The sequence below is a fragment of the Amphibalanus amphitrite genome, unplaced genomic scaffold (assembly GCF_019059575.1).
Source record: "Amphibalanus amphitrite isolate SeventyFive unplaced genomic scaffold, NRLGWU_Aamphi_draft 001494F_arrow, whole genome shotgun sequence".
Lineage (NCBI taxonomy): Eukaryota > Metazoa > Arthropoda > Thecostraca > Balanomorpha > Balanidae > Amphibalanus > Amphibalanus amphitrite.
Window position 1 is genome coordinate 136,046 of NW_024882987.1, and position 18,294 is coordinate 154,339.

Consider the following 18,294-nt stretch of genomic DNA (forward strand, 5'->3'; position numbering starts at 1 on the left):
TCTGACAGCCTCGTAACATGTTACGAAGGCACCAAAACTACTTTGTAAACGTTCATGTGGTTGCTTAAAGGAAGGGTGCCACCTTCCGAAATTTTTGTTCTATGAATCTATTTTACTTATTTGAATTTTTAGACGTGGTTAGCGCGTCCACAATATACAAAAAACCGAAACATTGCATTTAATACATTGGCCAAAAAAAAAAAGATCGTTGTTTATATCACCACTACAACTCAAGGTCGTTTGATGTGGCAGCTAGGACGGCTGGCATATCCTGTTGTCATGGCAACATATCATTCTGCCATTTGCATTGATGGCGCAACTGAGACAAAAAGATGAACAAATAAAAAGAAAGAAGATAACATGATTTGAACTAAAGGTTTCATCAAAAGAACATCAGAAAGAACATCAGAAAAGAACATCAAATAAGTCGAGTAAAGGTTTTTCCTTTACAATGCTTAAGAGATCTATGGAACCCTTCACCCTTCATGCAACTTACTAGAAAAACTACCCAATTAAAATTTTAAAACTTAAGTGTATACCATAAAGAAAAAATATACCCTTTCAAAATGATAAAACATGCTTCAAAAGTATAACTTTTATACATACCTTTGCTGATTTCATGTTTTATAAAATACCCTTAACACGACGAGGAAATAGTGCTGAAGATTTTTGCCTGCCCAAATGCTGGCAGCAAAACTGGCAAATGATAACTTCACGTGCGGATTCAATGCTGACCGTCTCGAGCATAGGTAAGTGAAGCCGGTTTTTAGGTTCATGTGAGGCTAATCTTGTAAAAACTGCGTTGTGTCCAAAAGGTGGCACCCTTCCTTTAATTCGAATTCAGCTCGAAAAAAAACTGACCTAGAAACATGTCAAACTCGAAAAAGTGAACCGAGGTCACCAAAGGTCAATGACCTGACCTGACCTTCAGGTGACCTTGACACCCACCCTAATGCATGGGGGCAACATCATATCACATGTTTGAACGCTTGAAACCACGAAAAGACTGCAAACGCGCTGCTAATGCGAGCCGACATACGCTGAATCGCGGTTCCGGCCAAACATGGTCTCGAAAAGTAGGTCACAGGTCAAAGGTCATTTGGGTCAGGGTCATGAAATTTTCAGGATGGGTGTTAAATTGATCAATGCGAGGGTACTGAAAGTTTCGTCGCGATCAGCCGCTTTTTAAGCGAGTTATTCGCGAAAAACCTTAGGGGGGTTGCATCAACCCCCCCCCCCCCCTGTGCGGGCGAGGTCATGTTTTGATAGCAAGACTGAAACAGACTTTTTTGGGTAGCCAGGAAATCGCATGCCAGAGCCTATTCAAATTCTTTTATCGGCCTTTATATGCACCAGTCGCATACAGGTACGGGATTTAGCATACGATTTCCAGACAATCGAACGACTGTTTGGAGACAACAAAGGAAGGAATGAGTGAGTTAAGTTGAAAGTATTAATTTGGTTCAAAATGATGATGTAGATAACCTAGTTATTTAAAGCTGAATATCTTATGACGAGAGCGGTTGGCATTTTTGGTATGCAGTGTTATTCATTGAGAACCGGTCGGAGCGTTTGAGTCTTTAATTTAGTGGTCGCCTCTTACTAATCATGCGGCATACACGCCGCACATAACCGCCAATGCCGCAACGTAGCTTAGATTTCGAAGTAAGCATTTAGTCCCACCCGAAAGAATGGGACCAAAAGTCGGCAGTGTCCCCCCCCCCCGCCGCTAGGGTGTTCCGCCGCTACTGACGTGGTGTAATGTTGATTTTGCTCACCAATATTCAACTAGATTCTATTTGATAAAAATATAACAATATTTTTGAACATACCATTTTCGAGTCCCTACCTACCCTGTAAACCCTGCCCTGTAATACACTCAAGGCCCTTAAAGGAAATAGTTCACTTTTTAACATGGGTTTTGAACTGGAATAGCAGTTCCGTAGCTTGGGCTGAGACGAGCATAAATCAGGAGCTTTTACAGCCCAACGATCACCCTAGGCAAAGATATTCTATTTCTCGTCCCGAAAAAGGTGTGATGTGTGCCTTGCATATATTTCCATCCAGTATGAAAAGAGCATGGGTCCCGAAAATTCTTCAGAAACTAGAGAAATTATCTACGAGAACTCTAGAGAAATTCTCGTACTCATAGATATGCTCGTACTGATCAATTAGGACATTCAGGGGAACATTATTAGATCGAGCAGATCGCCCAAATGCCGGTGGCTGCGATAATTTCTCTGTTTCTGAAGAATTTTCGGGACCCATGCTCTTTTCATACTGGATCGCGTGTGCCTTACAGAAACTGAAAAGTTCTTCCTATATCAAAATATAGAAAATAATCTTTTGTTATAAAAAGGTTTTATTTTCTTTGCTGATTATTTTGAACATAAAAAAATCATAAATCCGTTGCAAAAAAAATAATTTCGTGAAAGTGAACTATTTCCTGGACGCCTTGCATCGGATCCACGCTTACGCTGCCTTATTGGACTTGATTGTAGTTTCGATCGGGGAATAAAAGTTTGTCAATCAAAACAAAGAAAGGCGAGAAAATCCAAGGTCATTGGGAAACAGTCTGCTTAGTGGTAAACAAGGGAGGATTTGCTCTTTTTGTGGCTATATATTTACTTGTATGATTTTAATGAGAGGTTTAGTATTCAGAGATGAATGACTATAACCATGGCCATCGTTCTCATTGGAAGAATTCTCACAATTTCTTATCATTGTCATGAATTAACAGGTTGAAAGACAGCTTGTTGGTTTCAGTTTGGGTTATTTAGGTATATCTCATTATTGACTGTGATTTGGATGATTATCCCATATCCCCTAATTTTAAACAGTTCACCTATGTGTTTCAGCCCTATACTGTTTCACAAGGTGAACAGCCTCATTTATCATCAGATCAAAGGCAGATTGAACCTCTGGTCCATCTACATCAGTTTCTTTACTTATTTTATTGCTACCGTTTCATTTCTTCATCATGTATCTATTTTGTCTTTTTGATTGTGTAGCTGGGATTGGAAAATGAATGTCTGTAGCCTGCTCAATGTGTCCTTTGACCCCTGTTTAAGTGTTTATACTCATTGCTTGCTCAAGGAAGGTCAGAATTCAAATACAGAACACTATATTTTTATAGTCATTTTAGGGTTTGCTGCTTCTTGGATATGATCATCAGTTGCTGTCTTTTTCAAATCAGTCATAACTTGTGTGCAATCTTACATTGAATATGTTGTGCCTGATTGTGTTATCTTTTCCCCAGCAGCTGTCATGTTCCAGAAGGCAGAGTCGGAGTAGCAGGGCTGGAAAGCACTGCAGGGAGTACATTGACTAATCACTGCTCTATCCCCACCCCACATATTCCCAGGTCAACTTGGATCAGTGCTCACTGAGTACTGACCAGTTGAGGATTCTGGCATCAGGAGGCAGCAGAGCTGCTGGATACATTGGACAGACCTCTCATTTCCCACCCCCTTACAGGCTGGTGATAACCTGTCTCTGCCTCATCTTACAAGGCAGCCAAGGTACTGAGACTATCTTGCAGTTGGCAACCTCAGGAATTTAATCACTTGCAGGTGGATTTGGGTTGAGAAAGCAAGCACATTTTTTAGCATTCATTTTGAGAAAGCTTGGTAATGATTTAACAGCATTGTTTTGTAGATTTGTTTCACAACTCTTATAGACATACAATTTCCAACATGGTATACAATCAATGTTTAACATTTCACCCTGAGATAAATGCGACCCCCACACCACATGACACCTCCCCTAAATGTGGACACTTATCTTACTTCCTTGTGAGAAAATTTGAAATGAGATCTGTTTTGAGAGTCATTTTACCCTTTAATTGAGTCTCTGAAAATGAGGAGGGTAACTTAATAAACAGCAGTGTGATGCTGATGTTGAAAATCCCTTGGCAGCTCCATAACTGTTTTTGATCAGTTCAATACCTATCATAAAACATCATTTGTAAAGAGTAGGTACCTTGCTAGAGGGCACTGAATGAGCTGACTAATGGAATGCATCTTTCTAGACCATCACACCAACCTGAGTAGATTTGACTTTGGATTGACCTTCTAGGCACAAATTGTCCTTTTCCAACAGAAGGTATGAGATTGAAGCAGCTAGACATCAAAATCGCGATGGTTTGATGTGAAATTCGTACTGCACTTATTTTTACCTGTTATTCACCAAAAACTAATCTGACCCATGGACATTGACCTGACATCAGATGTCACCGGTTGATCCCAGGCCTAAGCATTTGGTACTCCACTATCGGTTTTGTGGCGGTCAACACGCTCGTCTTTTGCAACGCTCTGGCTCGATTAGGGGTGAAGTGAATCGGCGTCGAGGTGGCCATTTCCCCAGGTAGGGGGTATGTGGAAACTCCTATCGTCAATCATTGGTATCGATATCAATATCGCCAAAATTGTTGACTCAGAAATCGAGCGATCGTCTGTGAGTCGCGAAGGTTTAGTGGACATATTCGCGATTTTTCGCTGGATAAGTAACGATTAATTGCACGAGGCATTAACCTTCTCATATTTGTTTCTTCATCCGCAGGTGATCCGGTAGCAGTGCCGATCTCGGCTCGCAACTTTCGAAGCCAGCAATCTGAGTGAGACACTTTCTGGTGGCTGGTCTTGTAACTGCCAGCGTACACGACGTTCCGGTCTGAACCACTCAGCGTATTGCGTATCTGGGCGGTGCCCTCTCTGGTCTCGTGACCGCAGCCGCGGCGGTCCCGGGTGAGGGACGATGGGCAGGATCTTCCTGCGGCACATTGGCGGTAAGCGGCTGTTCTCCTGTCGCAGCTGCGGCACCGTGCTCACCAACCGCAGCAAGCTGATCAGCACGCGCTTCACCGGATCCACCGGCCGCGCCTTCCTCTTCACAGACGTGGTCAACCTCAAATTCAGGTGGGGAAGTGCTTATAACTAGCTGATCTAGTTGACGTGTAAAGAACCGAAACCGATAGGGGATGGTGCGCTCCCAATCAGTCTCCTTTTTGACCGGGTAAGGTTAGGTGGGTGCCGCTCCTTCTCTGCTGGAACGAATGTCTATTTCTTTGGTAAACTAGGCCGCTGCGACCGTGTGCGGCTCTTTTCCATCATGACCGAGAGCCGTCCGGCTCCTCTGCCGTGTCCGGGTCGCTGTTTCTGATGTGTGCTGGGTGGATGCCTCTCGGTTTCCCGCTGAGACCGTGCCGCTGCCTGTGCCCGCAGTGAGATCCAGGAGCGGCAGATGCTCACCGGGCGGCACATGGTGCGCGACGTCTCCTGCAAGTACTGCGACACCAAACTCGGCTGGATCTACGAGTTCGCCATGGAGGAGCAGCAGAGGTAACGAGCCCCACGGGCAGTCAACCGCTTTCGCTGGCTTCTTGCGAGCTGCTTGCGAGCAGTCAGACGCTTGAATTCCATAATGGGTAGCTGGGCTGATTGTCCAGTCATATCATATTATTGCATTTTACTAACGTTCCCGACAGCAAACAAATCGGGCAGTCAGCTTTCAACTAATCTGTTATCGGTTAACCGCCCTTTATCGTGGACTCGCGCCACGCTCCCCACATCACAGAGCCACAGGGGCACGACTCACAAGTGTACTCCCTTGGGGACAGGCGGGGGGGGGGGGAAGAGTGCAGTGCACTGAGCAGTGAGCATGTTTGGCTCACGGTTTGTCAGGTTACGCACTCTGCTCGTATTTTGCTTAGAGCGTGGTAGTTGTTTTGTACGGTCACTCACCACAGATAAAACAGACAATGCGTAGAGTGTAGACGCCATTGTCAAGCATTCTGATTGGGGTCTGGCACCTGTTTCAGGTATAAGGAGGGCCGGGTGATTCTGGAGCAGGCGTTAATTAAGGAGAGTGACGGTATCGAGGGTGACGAGGATATGGCGCTGCCCGCCGAGGACTCTAGCGACTAACCGCCGATAGTGCGCTGGATCCCCACTCCTCAGCGACCCACCGAGAGGCTGGCGAGACCCACGAGTGAGAAAGTAACGCCATCTGCCGAGGACCGGGGGCTGCTGCTGGCCGACCGCCAAGAGCGGCGGTGGCGCCGCTGATTGTGTCGCAGTCGAGAACTGTTTGTCGTGCCACCAGGCGCGTCACGCGTCACCTCGCGAATGGAGTGACCGCAGCGCGAGACGCCAACTCCGCTCGCATCAACTGCCGCGGCTGAGAGCCGCGTCTAGAGCCTATATCTCCCCCAGAGTGATACCGAGGATCACCCGCCGTACCGATCTGTGAGAGCTAGCAGTCATTGACGAGTTTCCACATTGTATTGTATTGAGGGACAGTTTGCGGCGGGCCGGGTCGTGGCTGCGTCCATGAATTTATAAGCCAAGCACAAGTGTAGTATGTATATATGTATATATACAGTTTATTCACAGAGACATTCTACCGAGTTAGAAGTGGCTGATAGGACAAAAAAATTACACATCACAAAACGTTACACAACTGATCGCATGGAACTCTACAGAGGAGGCCAAGTCCGGACAGATTCTCGCCGTACGCAAACCCAAACGAACGCCGATCACGTCTGCCGCCCTGTCGCTCGGTCTCATCCGGTACATCAACGGCCACACACGTGTCCAATATATGCCTCATGCACGAGTATGTACAGTCGCATCCGGGGCCGACAAAAGACTGTAAAACCGGTGCTGGCCGCGCGCCGGTCCGCGGCACACGCGCGCCGCCGTGCAACAGAGTCTCGGGGGTTATTCGGGCGCCGGTGGGGCCCTGAGACGGGCGGCGCCGGCAGGACGGCGGCCGACACACGCACACACCGCACCGCCGGCGGCGCGGCCACAGCGCGCGCGGGCAGGTCACCAGCCGCGCCGCGTTTGGCAACAACAAAACAAGGCCAGGAGCATTAGCTATCACTGCCGACCGGCGCGGCGCGGCAGGCGGGCGGGCGGTCCGCGCGGGAGAGGAGACGGAGCCAGTACGGACAGAGGGGAGAGAGAGAGAGAGAGCAGTGTGCAACAGACGGGCGGCGCGGCACTCCTCTATGACAAACGAACAACAGCCGGCGCGCGCCCCACTGGCCGAGCCCGAGCGCGCCGCCGGCGCCGCCCCGTATAGCGATCACATGAGTGGTGGCGCGCCCTGGTCCGCCGACTCAGCGGCCGCCGCCGGACGCTGACTAGCGAGCCGCGGCGCGCCGGCCGGCGGCTGCGGCCGAGAGCGCGCCCGTTACTTGGCGTCGCCGGCCGTCTCCTTCTGTGTCTGCAGCTCCAGCGCCTCTAACCGCTTCCACAGCTCCTCGCGCTCCTTCTCCCGCTTCTTCTCTCTGCAACCGGCGTGGACGGGTCAGATGTAGGAGGGAAGTCGCTGGTTTCGAGGGGTCGCCTGCGCTCACATGTAGCTCCCAAAAACTTTTACAGTCAATCGCCAAAAATAAAAAGCGTTGGAAGAGATGGTGTGGAGATCTGAATGCAGGAAAAGATAGGTGACTGAGCAAAATATGACACCGTAAATTCAGGACGCTGAATATGGACCAGACGCAATCAGACATTGCCAGCTTTCATCATTGAACATGAAACAACCAAACGTAACCGGCACTGACGATGGGGTTTGCAGATTACGCCAGCAGATTAGCGGATTCCGACCAGTCCGCAAATTGGTACGGCTGTCCAATGGAGCCTCACACCAAGACCAAAACTTAGCTAAGCTTCCGAGACAAACATATTGACTTGTGACAGCGGGCTTTCAAGATTTTGAGACAGCCTGCCGACCCCAAATGATCATAAACTTATATCTGTTAATTAATAACGTGCAAACCAAAGCACAAACCCGCATAACCAATGTAGCAATTGAGCCCGCCCCACAAGCTACGCATGCCGGATCTTGTTGGCAGATCAAGAGCCAATAATGGAGCCCAATGAAGTGAACTGGTTCCTAAGAGAGGAAATGTGAATTATGTTTGTGGTACTATGCATCGGACTGGTAAAGGCAATAAACAATATACGATAAAAAGTTCCCTAGCAACCAGTTCATTCGCATAAACAGACCGCGGGCTCACGTACTTTTGTCGCTCCGACTTGTACGAGGCGGTGAGCTCGTCGAACAGCTTGCCGTTCATCTCCATAAAAGTCTTGAGCACATTGTACACGAGCGCCACAATCGTCTGGTTCCAATGCTCCTTGCTAATCCTGTTGATAGAAAAAGAAAACGCTGGTCAGCATAGTTCTGAGTACAGAGTAATGAATCTATAGGTTCAGTGGGTTGGCTAGCAATCGCTTGTAATGATTGATTCTGAAGTGTGGCATGATACGCCCGGATACTTAAGAAGATAATCCTTAGTGCCGTATTGACGCTCAGCTGAACATAAGGACGCAACATAATACCATGTATGATACCTAATGTCTCTTGCATTTCAGTGAGTAACAAATAATTCAGTATCGGCTTGCATTTCAATGAGTGGCAAACGGTGCCCGTGTTTCTGCCTGTGGTATAACGTGTCTTACCGATAGAGAGCCGGGAACATGATTGGCAGCGTGACACTGCTATTGTCCTCGATCAGTGACATGATGTACTCATTGTTCCAGTAGTAGAGCGCCCGCTCGGCCACCTGGCGGAGGGGTCCGCAACGTCAGGTCACAGCGTTAGCAGGGGGCCCAAAGCGTCGCAGTATGTCCGCAGCGTCAGAGAAGCATGATCGCAGAGTCAGCGATACCGATAGGAGTGCTGCCGGATCCCCGACACACCCTTCTCAACAGTTCACAGAAAGACACGGGATGGGCAAAAAACGACACGTCTGTCGTCCAGCTGTCAATCTCGTCGCGAAGACGAGTAGCCCAGATAATCGCAAATACAGCGATCAGCCAGAAACTGATGGGAGTTCTGGACAAAAGCGCGCAGACGAACACAATAGATCAGATGTCGCACAGATCAGTACATCGGTCCCCGCGTGTCTCCGGTGCCCAGACTCACTTGGAAGTGGGGGCTGGAGACGCACTTTGCGATCTGCCTGAACAGCGGCTCCTGGATGCGCACAAACTGATTGGGCTCGATCACGTCCAGAATCTCCTCGATCTCTCCCAGGAACATCACCTGTCGGCGACAGACACACATACGGCTTCAGTGCCGGGACTCGGACGGTGGGCGTCAGGGGCGGGGCGACCAACACAGGGCATCGGGACGATGATGATGATTTGGGCTTTTAGGGCGCCCGGACTGCGTTGGTCATTGACGCCCATGACATCGTGACAGTTTAAACAACTTAATTGGCATTGCGAGGAATGAAAAGGTTCGTCCTTTGATTTCTGAATAGGTATTTCTAGCATATTAAGCTGCGTTACTGATCATGCCGCGATGAACAAGGCGTAGCAACGAGCCATCCCACCCCAGTTCCGCGGCCGGCTGCCCTCGTCCTTACCTCCTTCTGACTGCAGGTTTTCGGCCAGTACTTGAGCAGGCCCAGGATCACCTTTTCCGTCAGTGTAGGGTCCTTCTCCAGGAACTGCACCACGCAGTAGGCCAGCTGCGCGTGGTACTGGCTCAGGCACCGCACCTTGTGCAGCGGGATCAACACCTTGTTCAGGAACTGCTTGTGCTCGTGCTTCAGAGGAAGCGCGAACCCGTTGATGATGCTGTCAGCGGACACGTCAGCACAGATCAATGACGTAAATACGTCAGCACAGATTGCATCACGCAAGCGGAAACGTCAGATGAGCGGACATATCAGCGCACATCAACAGATAGATGCGTCGCTAGACTGAAAAAAACACAAACAACATGATGCAATAGATAACAAAAATATTTATACCATAACACCTATAAATTGTTGCTTTTATCCCGCGTGATGTAAAATTTGGGTTATAGGGCGCTCGAGCCGCGTAAGCTGACCTTTAGAGTGAAGACTCCCACCCAGCCGACCCGGCACTGTCCCCGGCCACCCCAACCGCCCTCTCTACGGGCCGAAATCCCACGTCACCACCGCTTTCCGCACCTTCCGAGGATCTCCAGCAGCTCTCCCACGCCGTTGAAGTGCTCCGTCTCGTAGATGAAGCGCAGGAAAAAGTTGTTGATCTGTTTGCGGATGAACGCCCGCCAGCCGAGGAACTTTCCGTAGATCCGGTGCAGCACCGTCTTGAGGAAGTCTCGCTCCCGGGGGTCTTCGCTGTCGAACAGCTGTAACAACTGCAGAGCGCACCGGGAGGGACAGAGGGTCAGCCCTCTGCAGTCCGCACATCGAAAACATTAACGAATGTTTACATAAAATGCCCTCTGCACCAGTTGTGCACATTGGTTACAGGGTTATTGAAACTAAAAAAATGCAAAACACAAAGCATAACCAATTAACATAATAAGGCAACAACATTACTTACTTGCAAAACGAATTTCTGGTCTATAACTTTCTTTCCTATGTTGGGCTGGAAGTCCGGTGACTCCAGAAAGCGCAGAAAGAACTCGTAGACGAGCTGAAATAGAAGAAACAGAAGACTACAGTCAGAGTCTGGCAGGAGGAATGCAGCACAGCCACCCGGACTGGTGTCTCAAAGCGTGCGTCCCGCGTCAGCTGGTCGGCGTGTATCCCGTCATTCAATGTCAGCTCCGACTGCCGACTAACGAGCGGTACATCGCCGGACCAGAACCGCCTGCAGACACGGACATATTTCGCCTTCAACGTACTGGGGGTTCCTGGAGCCACGGACAAAACGTCGCCCATCCCCCAACACACAAAACAAAGAATCAGAGTCCAATGATACGGACTCAGAACTGGTAGACACGGGTTGTTCAATCAAAATGGAACGCAACGTGTTGTTTTAGCATGCACTTCCCGTTCCCGTTCCTGTGTGACTCGCCGTAAGGAAAATTACACATGCTAATGGTGCTGACGCACATATGTCGATACAGTCATGTGTCATTATACACAATGCTTGATTGGTCTCGCTATCGATAGATGAATAAGCGTACGACACTCCACGATAGTATGACGTCCAACAACTACACAAATATCACTAGTATCAGTATTGTTCACAGGAACGCGCCCCCGTCCCCCCCCCCCGATCAGCCACCGACAGAGGCCTAGTGGACTGTTACTGACCTGTAGGTGCGGCCATGACGCCTCCAGGGTGGGGTCGTCCTCCTCGGGGTCAAACTCCTGGTTCTCGCTCGGCGGCAATGTCCGGAACAGGTTACAGCCGATCTGCACCGGACATACATCATCGGTCAAACTACCTAGGCCGGATATATATGATATACACGATATCGATATCGATATACGATATACGATATCCGCCCTATGAGGCCGGATATCGGCTGAATGTCATTCGTAATCTGGGAAGCATCTGAGGCACCACAGCTGATTCACCGGTAACACACGTCGAAATTCGGTCAGCAGTCGGATGTTCCGACTGGTTCGTGGAAAACTACCTAATAAAAGGCCTACTAACATGCTATTGACCCGGGAACATGTGTGGCAAGGTACGTTTGTGCAAACGTTACTCATATAGAAGCGTGCGATCGTATATGCGTAATTAGTATCTACGAGACCATTAGCGCGCCGATATGTATCCTGGCGCCCCGACCATTTTGTCTCCGGTGTGTTCCAGCGCTCTGACCATTCTGTCAATGTGTGCGTCCCAGCGCTTTGACCACTCCAGTGCGTATCCCTCACCCTTCCGTTTCACGGTGTGTGTCCCAGCGCCCTAACCATTCTGTGTGTCCCAGCGCCCTGACCATTCTGCCTGTCTCCCACCGCCCTGACCATTCTGCCTGTGTCCCAGCGCCCTGACCATTCTGCCTGTATCTCAGCGACCTGACCATTCTGCCTGTGTCCCAGCGCCCTGACCATTCTGCCTGTATCTCAGCGACCTGACCATTCTGCCTGTCTCCCACCGCCCTGACCATTCTGCCTGTGTCCCAGCGCCCTGACCATTCTGCCTGTATCTCAGCGCCCTGACCATTCTGCCTGTCTCCCACCGCCCTGACCTCTGTGTGTCCCAGTGCCCTCACTATTCTTTTTGCGTCCCAACGCCCTGACCATTCTGTTTGTGTGTCCCGATGCCTTGACCACTTCTTATCCGGTGTGTGTACCCCGCACCCCGACCATTCCTCTCCGATGTGTCCCAACCCTCCGACCATTCCTCCTCCGCTGTGCGCGTCGTGCGTTCACTCACACAGCGGATGATCTCCGGGTAGACGGCCTCGGTGAGCACGCCGCGCCGGAGGTGATGTGGTCCACCAGCTCGTTGAGCGTGGCGCGCTTCATCTCCTTGCCCTTCAGGTCGGCCACCGGGTCCATAAAGTCGAACGAGATGCAGCACTGGCGCAGTTTGCGGATAAATAGCTCCTCCTGCTCGGCCGGCGGCACATCTGGCGGACAAAAGATGAAATGAAACTTATAAAGCTGCCGATAGATGACTCTGGTAAGTGGTAGTAAACAGTTCCTGGGTGGGACGGTCCCACTGGGACCAACGAGATGTCATGGTTTATTATCAAATATCAATACATGATGATGAATTACTGGTGGGGTGGCAATGTCGTTCAGCGTACCCAGCCCATGTCATGCACTTACGCTTAAGGCCTGGCTACACTATGCGTTTTCTTCGTGCGTTTTTTGCGTGTTTGCGTGTTTTGCGTGATATCGTTCTAGAAAAAGGAACGATATTACGTTTTTAAGACGTTTTTCACCTTAAATTTTAGTTACATAAGAGTATTAGCTTTTGTATATAACCAAAGTAAAAATTATATTGTTTATAACTTTTTTCCTAGAACGATATTACGCAAAACACGCAAACCTGCAAAAACGCATGCAGAAAACGCATAGTGTAGCCAGGCCTTTAGTCGTTAACTTTAGTGATTAGAGCTAGGTATTTATAACCTATTTATAGAGACTGTCTAGATCTATGGTCGACGACGACTGCTGCAGAAGTGTGAATAAACAATAATTCATGATACACAACAATACAACAAAATATATGACACAATGTCAAATGGTTCGCAACACATCCACAGAAGACCAGCTGTAACAAACAAAGCTACTCTTTGAGTTGACAAAGCGCGTCGAGCATTATCGACGACCAAATCAGTAAACATGTATCAGTGAACCCCAGGACGGCGTTTGAGCGCGCTCAGCGCTGGGCGGTAAAATCCGCTCGATAAGGGTCTGGCCGTCCACCGCGGTCGAGTGGCGGCCGGACCGGACCCACTCGGCGCCAGGTATCCGTATTGATTCCCACTGGCTGCCGCTCCACAGTCGATAAGCCGATGCAACGGATTAATCTGGCGCGGCCGGCCGATAGGAGATGGACGGCAGCCGATCGGCAGCGCCGGCTGATACTGGCAGAGCACTGCCGGCCGATACCGGGCACTCCGGTACATATCTGCACCGTGATATCCCTCAGCATCCGGCCAGACACTCGGGCGCCGGTTCATCGGCCCTCCAGATACACGGAACGGAACGGAACCCGGCAGCAGGACTGCTACCGTATACACGGTCACTTCTCACATATGATTACTATTGGGAGGGCTGAGAAACGTTAAGCGCCAAACGCAGTTCTTTCTCACTGCTCGTCGATGCGTTACGAAAGAAAGGCGATTTAAAAGGAGTTATTGCAGAGTTGCGACAGCGGATTGTCGAATGACGTCAGAGTTTCTTAGCAGTCCCGTGATAGGAATGGAGGATTGAAATCATGGTGCTAAATCTTGTTTATTGGGGCTTTAGAGTAGTGTCGACAGCAAGGCTCCGTAGGGCTCTGTAGCGTAAGGACACATACCAATCCGTACAACGATTTCTCAGCTACCAAGAAGCTGTCGGTCAAGAAGCGTCGCCCTCATGACCCTTTTCACGGCGCCGTGCCGCGTGCGCCGTCGGCTGACCGCGAGTCCACCTGTTGGCAGCGGCGCCGTGTCGCGTTAACCTGGCCCCAGCTCGCCACTGACGCCGGGAGGCGGTGGCCCCGCGAGCGACCGGTGATGTTTCCAACAAACATAAACAGTGGGCCATGTCGGGTGGGCCGGCCGCCGGCGAGCGCCACGTCCGACCGGGGGTCTCCGACTCCGACCCGGCGCCTACTGAGAGTCGGCCGGCCGGTCGGGGAGTACGGCTCTGTTGGTCAACAGCCAATGCGGATCTGTCCGTCAGCAGTACGACTCTGACGACAAACAGCCAGTTCGAGGTTGATGATCAGTGGCCACTGGCCAGTACCTCAGACTCAATGACCAGCGGTTGAAAGGTCATGCTCCAACCGGGCTTATATGTGTCGAAAATCAATCATTCGGAAATTGAACCGGATTACATCCTCCCCTCCATCCGACTGTTTCCAGTCATCAGACTTTACAGGTTTTCTCATGGATGTCATTTCAATAGCTGAATTTTTAGTTCCACACCCCAACCGAACTGATTCAGTTTTTTTTTCATACAAGTAAAAAGCAGGTTGAGGCGCCGTTCTTGTACGGCAATGCTTTATAAGCCAGTGTAGCACCATGAAACTTCGCACAGTTTCAGGCGTGACTGTAAGCGTGTCTACACGGATGGATCACCGTTCTCATCTCGCTGACGTATAGCTTCTAAACGTCACCAGTCATAACACCAGGGAGGTGTTGGCGCATAACAGCGGCGCACCTGGCAACCACTGCCAGAAACGCTGGCCTGCCGCCGAGACCAAACACCGGGCGTCCAAGCACTCCACGAATGCTCCCGTAGCTGTGAAGGTTTCCTTACGAGTTACAACATGTAATAAGGCCTTGCCATGCCTTACATCTAATATCTAACATCTAAGCTTTCTATAAAATATATTTTATTAAAAAAGAACTGGGCGTGAATGTAAAAGAAACATTCTTTTCTGAGACATAAAGCCAATTTCATCGGAGTGAAGCTGAGACCTAGCTCTGTCCGTTTTCGACCAGGAATTGACAGCTCAGTCTGCACTCAGCCGTGCCGTGCCGGTGACGCCCAAGACAGCTCGGTGCCGCCCGCCGCGGCGCGTCCCGTTCTGGACGCCGCGCCGGGCCTGCTCTGCACAGTGGACACTGGCCGGTGCAGGCCGCAGCCGTCCCGCCAGCGGACCGGGACCGAGGGCCGGTCCGCCCCACTCGCGCCTGCAGACGCCGCCGCCGTGGGAGCGTCCGGCGACGTCTTCCCACCGCGCGCGCAGACCACCACGGGGTGGCGTGGCAGCCGCCGCCCCAGGTGGGACCGACGGCTCACACCTCGGGCGGGTCCAATTAAAGGTACTACGGTGATGGAGTAGTCCGCCATCCCCTCCCCATCTAGTGACCATCAGCTCGGAGCAGCGTGCCACTGCTCCAGTGGCATGATTTGCGACATCGCCCGCCTGTGGGCATGCCACGCTCGGCGGCAGGGTCACGGGCAAGCGCACAATGCCGACGCATTTCCTGCTCAATAGGCAAAAATAGGCAATAGGAAACACACATTCCGTATTCCCGTCCTTCCGTTTTCTTATTCAGCATTGCTGAACGCCCTCCAGACGCATAGGAACGGCCAGACGTGCCTAATTTGGGCAATTCGGGCGCATTGTAATAGCAGGGCCTGCCAATGACCGATTGGGACAACATAGACTGGACACAGTGGGCGGAGCGAAGGAGGGCTCAGCTCAGAGTGATTGGCCCGTACTTCTGTTCAATCACATGGGTCAACGACTGAGTTGGGTTCGGAACCATCCATCCGCAGTATTTAACCGGATACACAGTTGCGAGACAATCAAAGACAGGCATGTCAACATTCAGATGCAAAAACAACAAAAACATAAGTAGCACGAGTTAGAAAAGCATCGTGGAGTATCCGCTGGCATTTGTCCACTGGTTGGCAGTGCCGGATCTGGATCCGACAGTCACGGTGACGTCAGCCGTGGTCGTCACCCGGAGAGCCCGTCGGCAGGCGTCGACAGTCGCCGCCTCCGGCCGACCCATCTGGGTAGCGGCGTCGGACGAGCCCGCCCGCCGAGCACGGATCGATCGGCGGCGCCCGTCAGAGGCAGCACGCGCGCGCGCGCGCCAAAATAGCCACCTCCGAGTCCAGTGGCCGGCCGGCCGAGCGGAGCGGCCCGCTGACCGGACGCTCGAATTAATATCTGACGAGCAGGTGGTGATCTGGCGGGCGGAGCGTCCGGACGGTGAGTGGGGGCGGCACGGCCGCGCCCAGAGACCGCCCGACCGCCCACCGTGACGTCACCGGGTCCCCGTGAATGGATGACGTCACTGGGAAATCCCCGACCAGCCGGGCAGCTAGCGGTGCCAGAGGGCGGGTCACCGGAGCCGGCAGAGCACAGCCACGCACCGCCACTCTGCGCCGGAGCCGCCCACGTCCGGACGTCCGAGGTAACTTGATAACAAGCGGCAAACGACATTTGCTACATAGATCTATGACGGAAATGTAGGCGATTTCTAACCAAGCTCAAAATTGACGTCATTTGATTTGATAAAAGTCCGATCTAAATCGGCAGAATCTGAGGCGGAAGCCCTGCCTCCCCGCCACACGGAGTGACCGCGCAGACAATTCTACGGCGAGTAGACACGTCAGTCGGTGGGAGGCCCGGCCACAGCGCCGTTCTGTTGTTGGTCGCAGCTGCAGCCGAGCGCACCTGCCGGGCTTCCACGGCGGACACGGCGACCGCCGACCGGCGAGACCGGGAGGCACGGGGAGCGTCTGGGGCCGGGCACGGGGAGCGTCTGGGACCGGGCACGGGGAGCGTCTGGGGCCGGAACAGAAGGAACCAGAAATGGGTCCGCAGCTGTCCACACGAGGGTCCACAGTAGGGCTCCTAGCCGCAACAGGAGGCACAATTAAGGGTCTGGTGGCCCTACAGTAAGGACTTCAGTATCTAACCACAATACCGATGCCTATAATAAACATGAATTTGTTCTTAAAATTTAAATAAACGAAAGCAAACATTGGTCATGCTACTAGAACCACGATTCCAACCAGACGAGGACCACGATTCCAACCAAGCTCATACATGACCTTTTGTGCACTAAACAGATTGGGTCCCGAATTCCATCACCAGTTCGGAAAATTCTGGAAAGGCGAATGCATTTCGAACAAAACGCCATGCATAGTTTCAAAGCCGAGATCAGCCGTTGCAGCTCAAAACGTCGGCCCTGTCACGCGCTAACACCCAGTCCCCGTCCGACTAGCCAGCGTCCGGTTCAGCGGCCCCACACTGCATAGACCGACTGATCTGGTGAGGATCGAACATACCCCTTCGATTGAGCGACAGAAGCCTTCACTCCCAGTTCCTCGTTCACACGGCGCCGGTCACAGCTCGCCGGTCACAGTCCGCCAGTCACCAGTCCAGTCGCACGTCAGCGGCAGCAGGGAATGCGGCGGCCAGCGGCGCTCGTATGCACGCGCGCCGGGCGTAGCGGCCGTGCAGTGGTCGGCGCCGTGCTGGGGGGGAGTGACTCACCGCGCCTACGGACAAACACCGGCGGCCAACGGACCGGGCGGCCAGGACCACCGGTCCTGTGTAGTAACGGGCGGCTGACACCACCGGTCCTGTATCGAGTATGAGCGGCCCGCGCGGCCCGGACCCTACACTGGGCGGTCCGACCCTGTACCGAACGGCGCGACTAGGGCCACCGATCTGCACGAGCGGCCCAAATCAACTTCCCCTATTCTGAATGGTTCGCCGTGGTATACGGCCCTGTACCGAACGGCCCGGAGGGGGCTATGCTGGCAGCGCTGACAGAAGCTGCGAGGCGTGCTTGTGGTCACTCGAACCACCCCTATACCGAGCGGTGCGACCAGAGACCTTTTACCCTGCAGTCACCCGGCCCGGTCAGACCCAGCACTGAACGACGCGTTCCAATGAGCCTCCACCTAGCACCGCGGTCCCTGTACTGAACGGCACGCAGCCGGCAATGTCTTTTGAGCCGGCATCACACTGTCGCAAACGTGTTACGGATATCTGCTGCGACGGCAGGAGTCATCTATGACTCGCAACCGAAAGCCAGAACGTCAGCAAACAGACGTCCAGCCTCTGCTGCACAAAGGCAGACTTGGTGCGGCAGTACCGCGCAGTTCACAGCTCAGGTGCCGAGTCAAATGGACACCTGAGTCCCTGAATGTCTCTGAGTGAGCGCCAGTGATCCATCACCGGCGCCACCCTCAGACGGCAGCGGGCACCGACGCGTCACTTTGTTTATTTTCGCCGAGAACGGTTCCTGACAGTCGCATCATCGAACCATTGCGTCAGCTCGATAATGGCAACAGATACACCGGGCAAGAGCCACTTGCCCGAACGAGAGGCGGATGAACTGGGGGAGGGGGGGGGGGGGAGTAGGAGTGGACCAGCGGATAGGAGAGCACGGACCATAGTTGCA

The 18,294-nt window shown here is 51.9% G+C and overlaps 2 protein-coding genes across 6 annotated transcripts; one reads left to right on the top strand and one right to left on the bottom strand.

The window, feature by feature from the left end:
• The first annotated feature begins 1,662 nt into the window (after positions 1-1,662).
• On the top strand, positions 1,663-6,393 carry LOC122373426 (protein yippee-like 5). Of its 5 annotated transcripts, none has more exons than XM_043351464.1 (5): positions 1,663-1,703; positions 3,365-3,521; positions 4,561-4,916; positions 5,223-5,339; positions 5,819-6,393. In XM_043351464.1, the coding sequence occupies exons 3-5, from the start codon at positions 4,756-4,758 to the stop codon at positions 5,922-5,924; spliced, it is 384 nt and encodes a 127-aa protein (XP_043207399.1). In that variant the 5' UTR covers positions 1,663-1,703; positions 3,365-3,521; positions 4,561-4,755; the 3' UTR covers positions 5,925-6,393. The 5 variants fall into 5 exon arrangements, with proteins under 5 accessions (XP_043207399.1, XP_043207395.1, XP_043207400.1 ...); XM_043351460.1 differs by lacking the exon at positions 1,663-1,703 and adding an exon at positions 2,490-2,585; XM_043351463.1 differs by lacking the exon at positions 1,663-1,703 and adding an exon at positions 2,566-2,630.
• On the bottom strand, positions 6,267-12,324 carry LOC122373425 (serine/threonine-protein phosphatase 2A 56 kDa regulatory subunit epsilon isoform-like; the record flags this gene model as incomplete). Its single annotated transcript, XM_043351459.1, is given in 10 exon segments — positions 6,267-7,294; positions 8,031-8,156; positions 8,472-8,575; positions 8,938-9,057; positions 9,383-9,596; positions 9,956-10,146; positions 10,335-10,427; positions 11,054-11,155; positions 12,129-12,172; positions 12,175-12,324. Coding segments are annotated over 10 exon segments (1,241 nt in total), but the record flags the coding sequence as incomplete, so codon positions are not given.
• Positions 12,325-18,294: the final 5,970 nt, after the last annotated feature.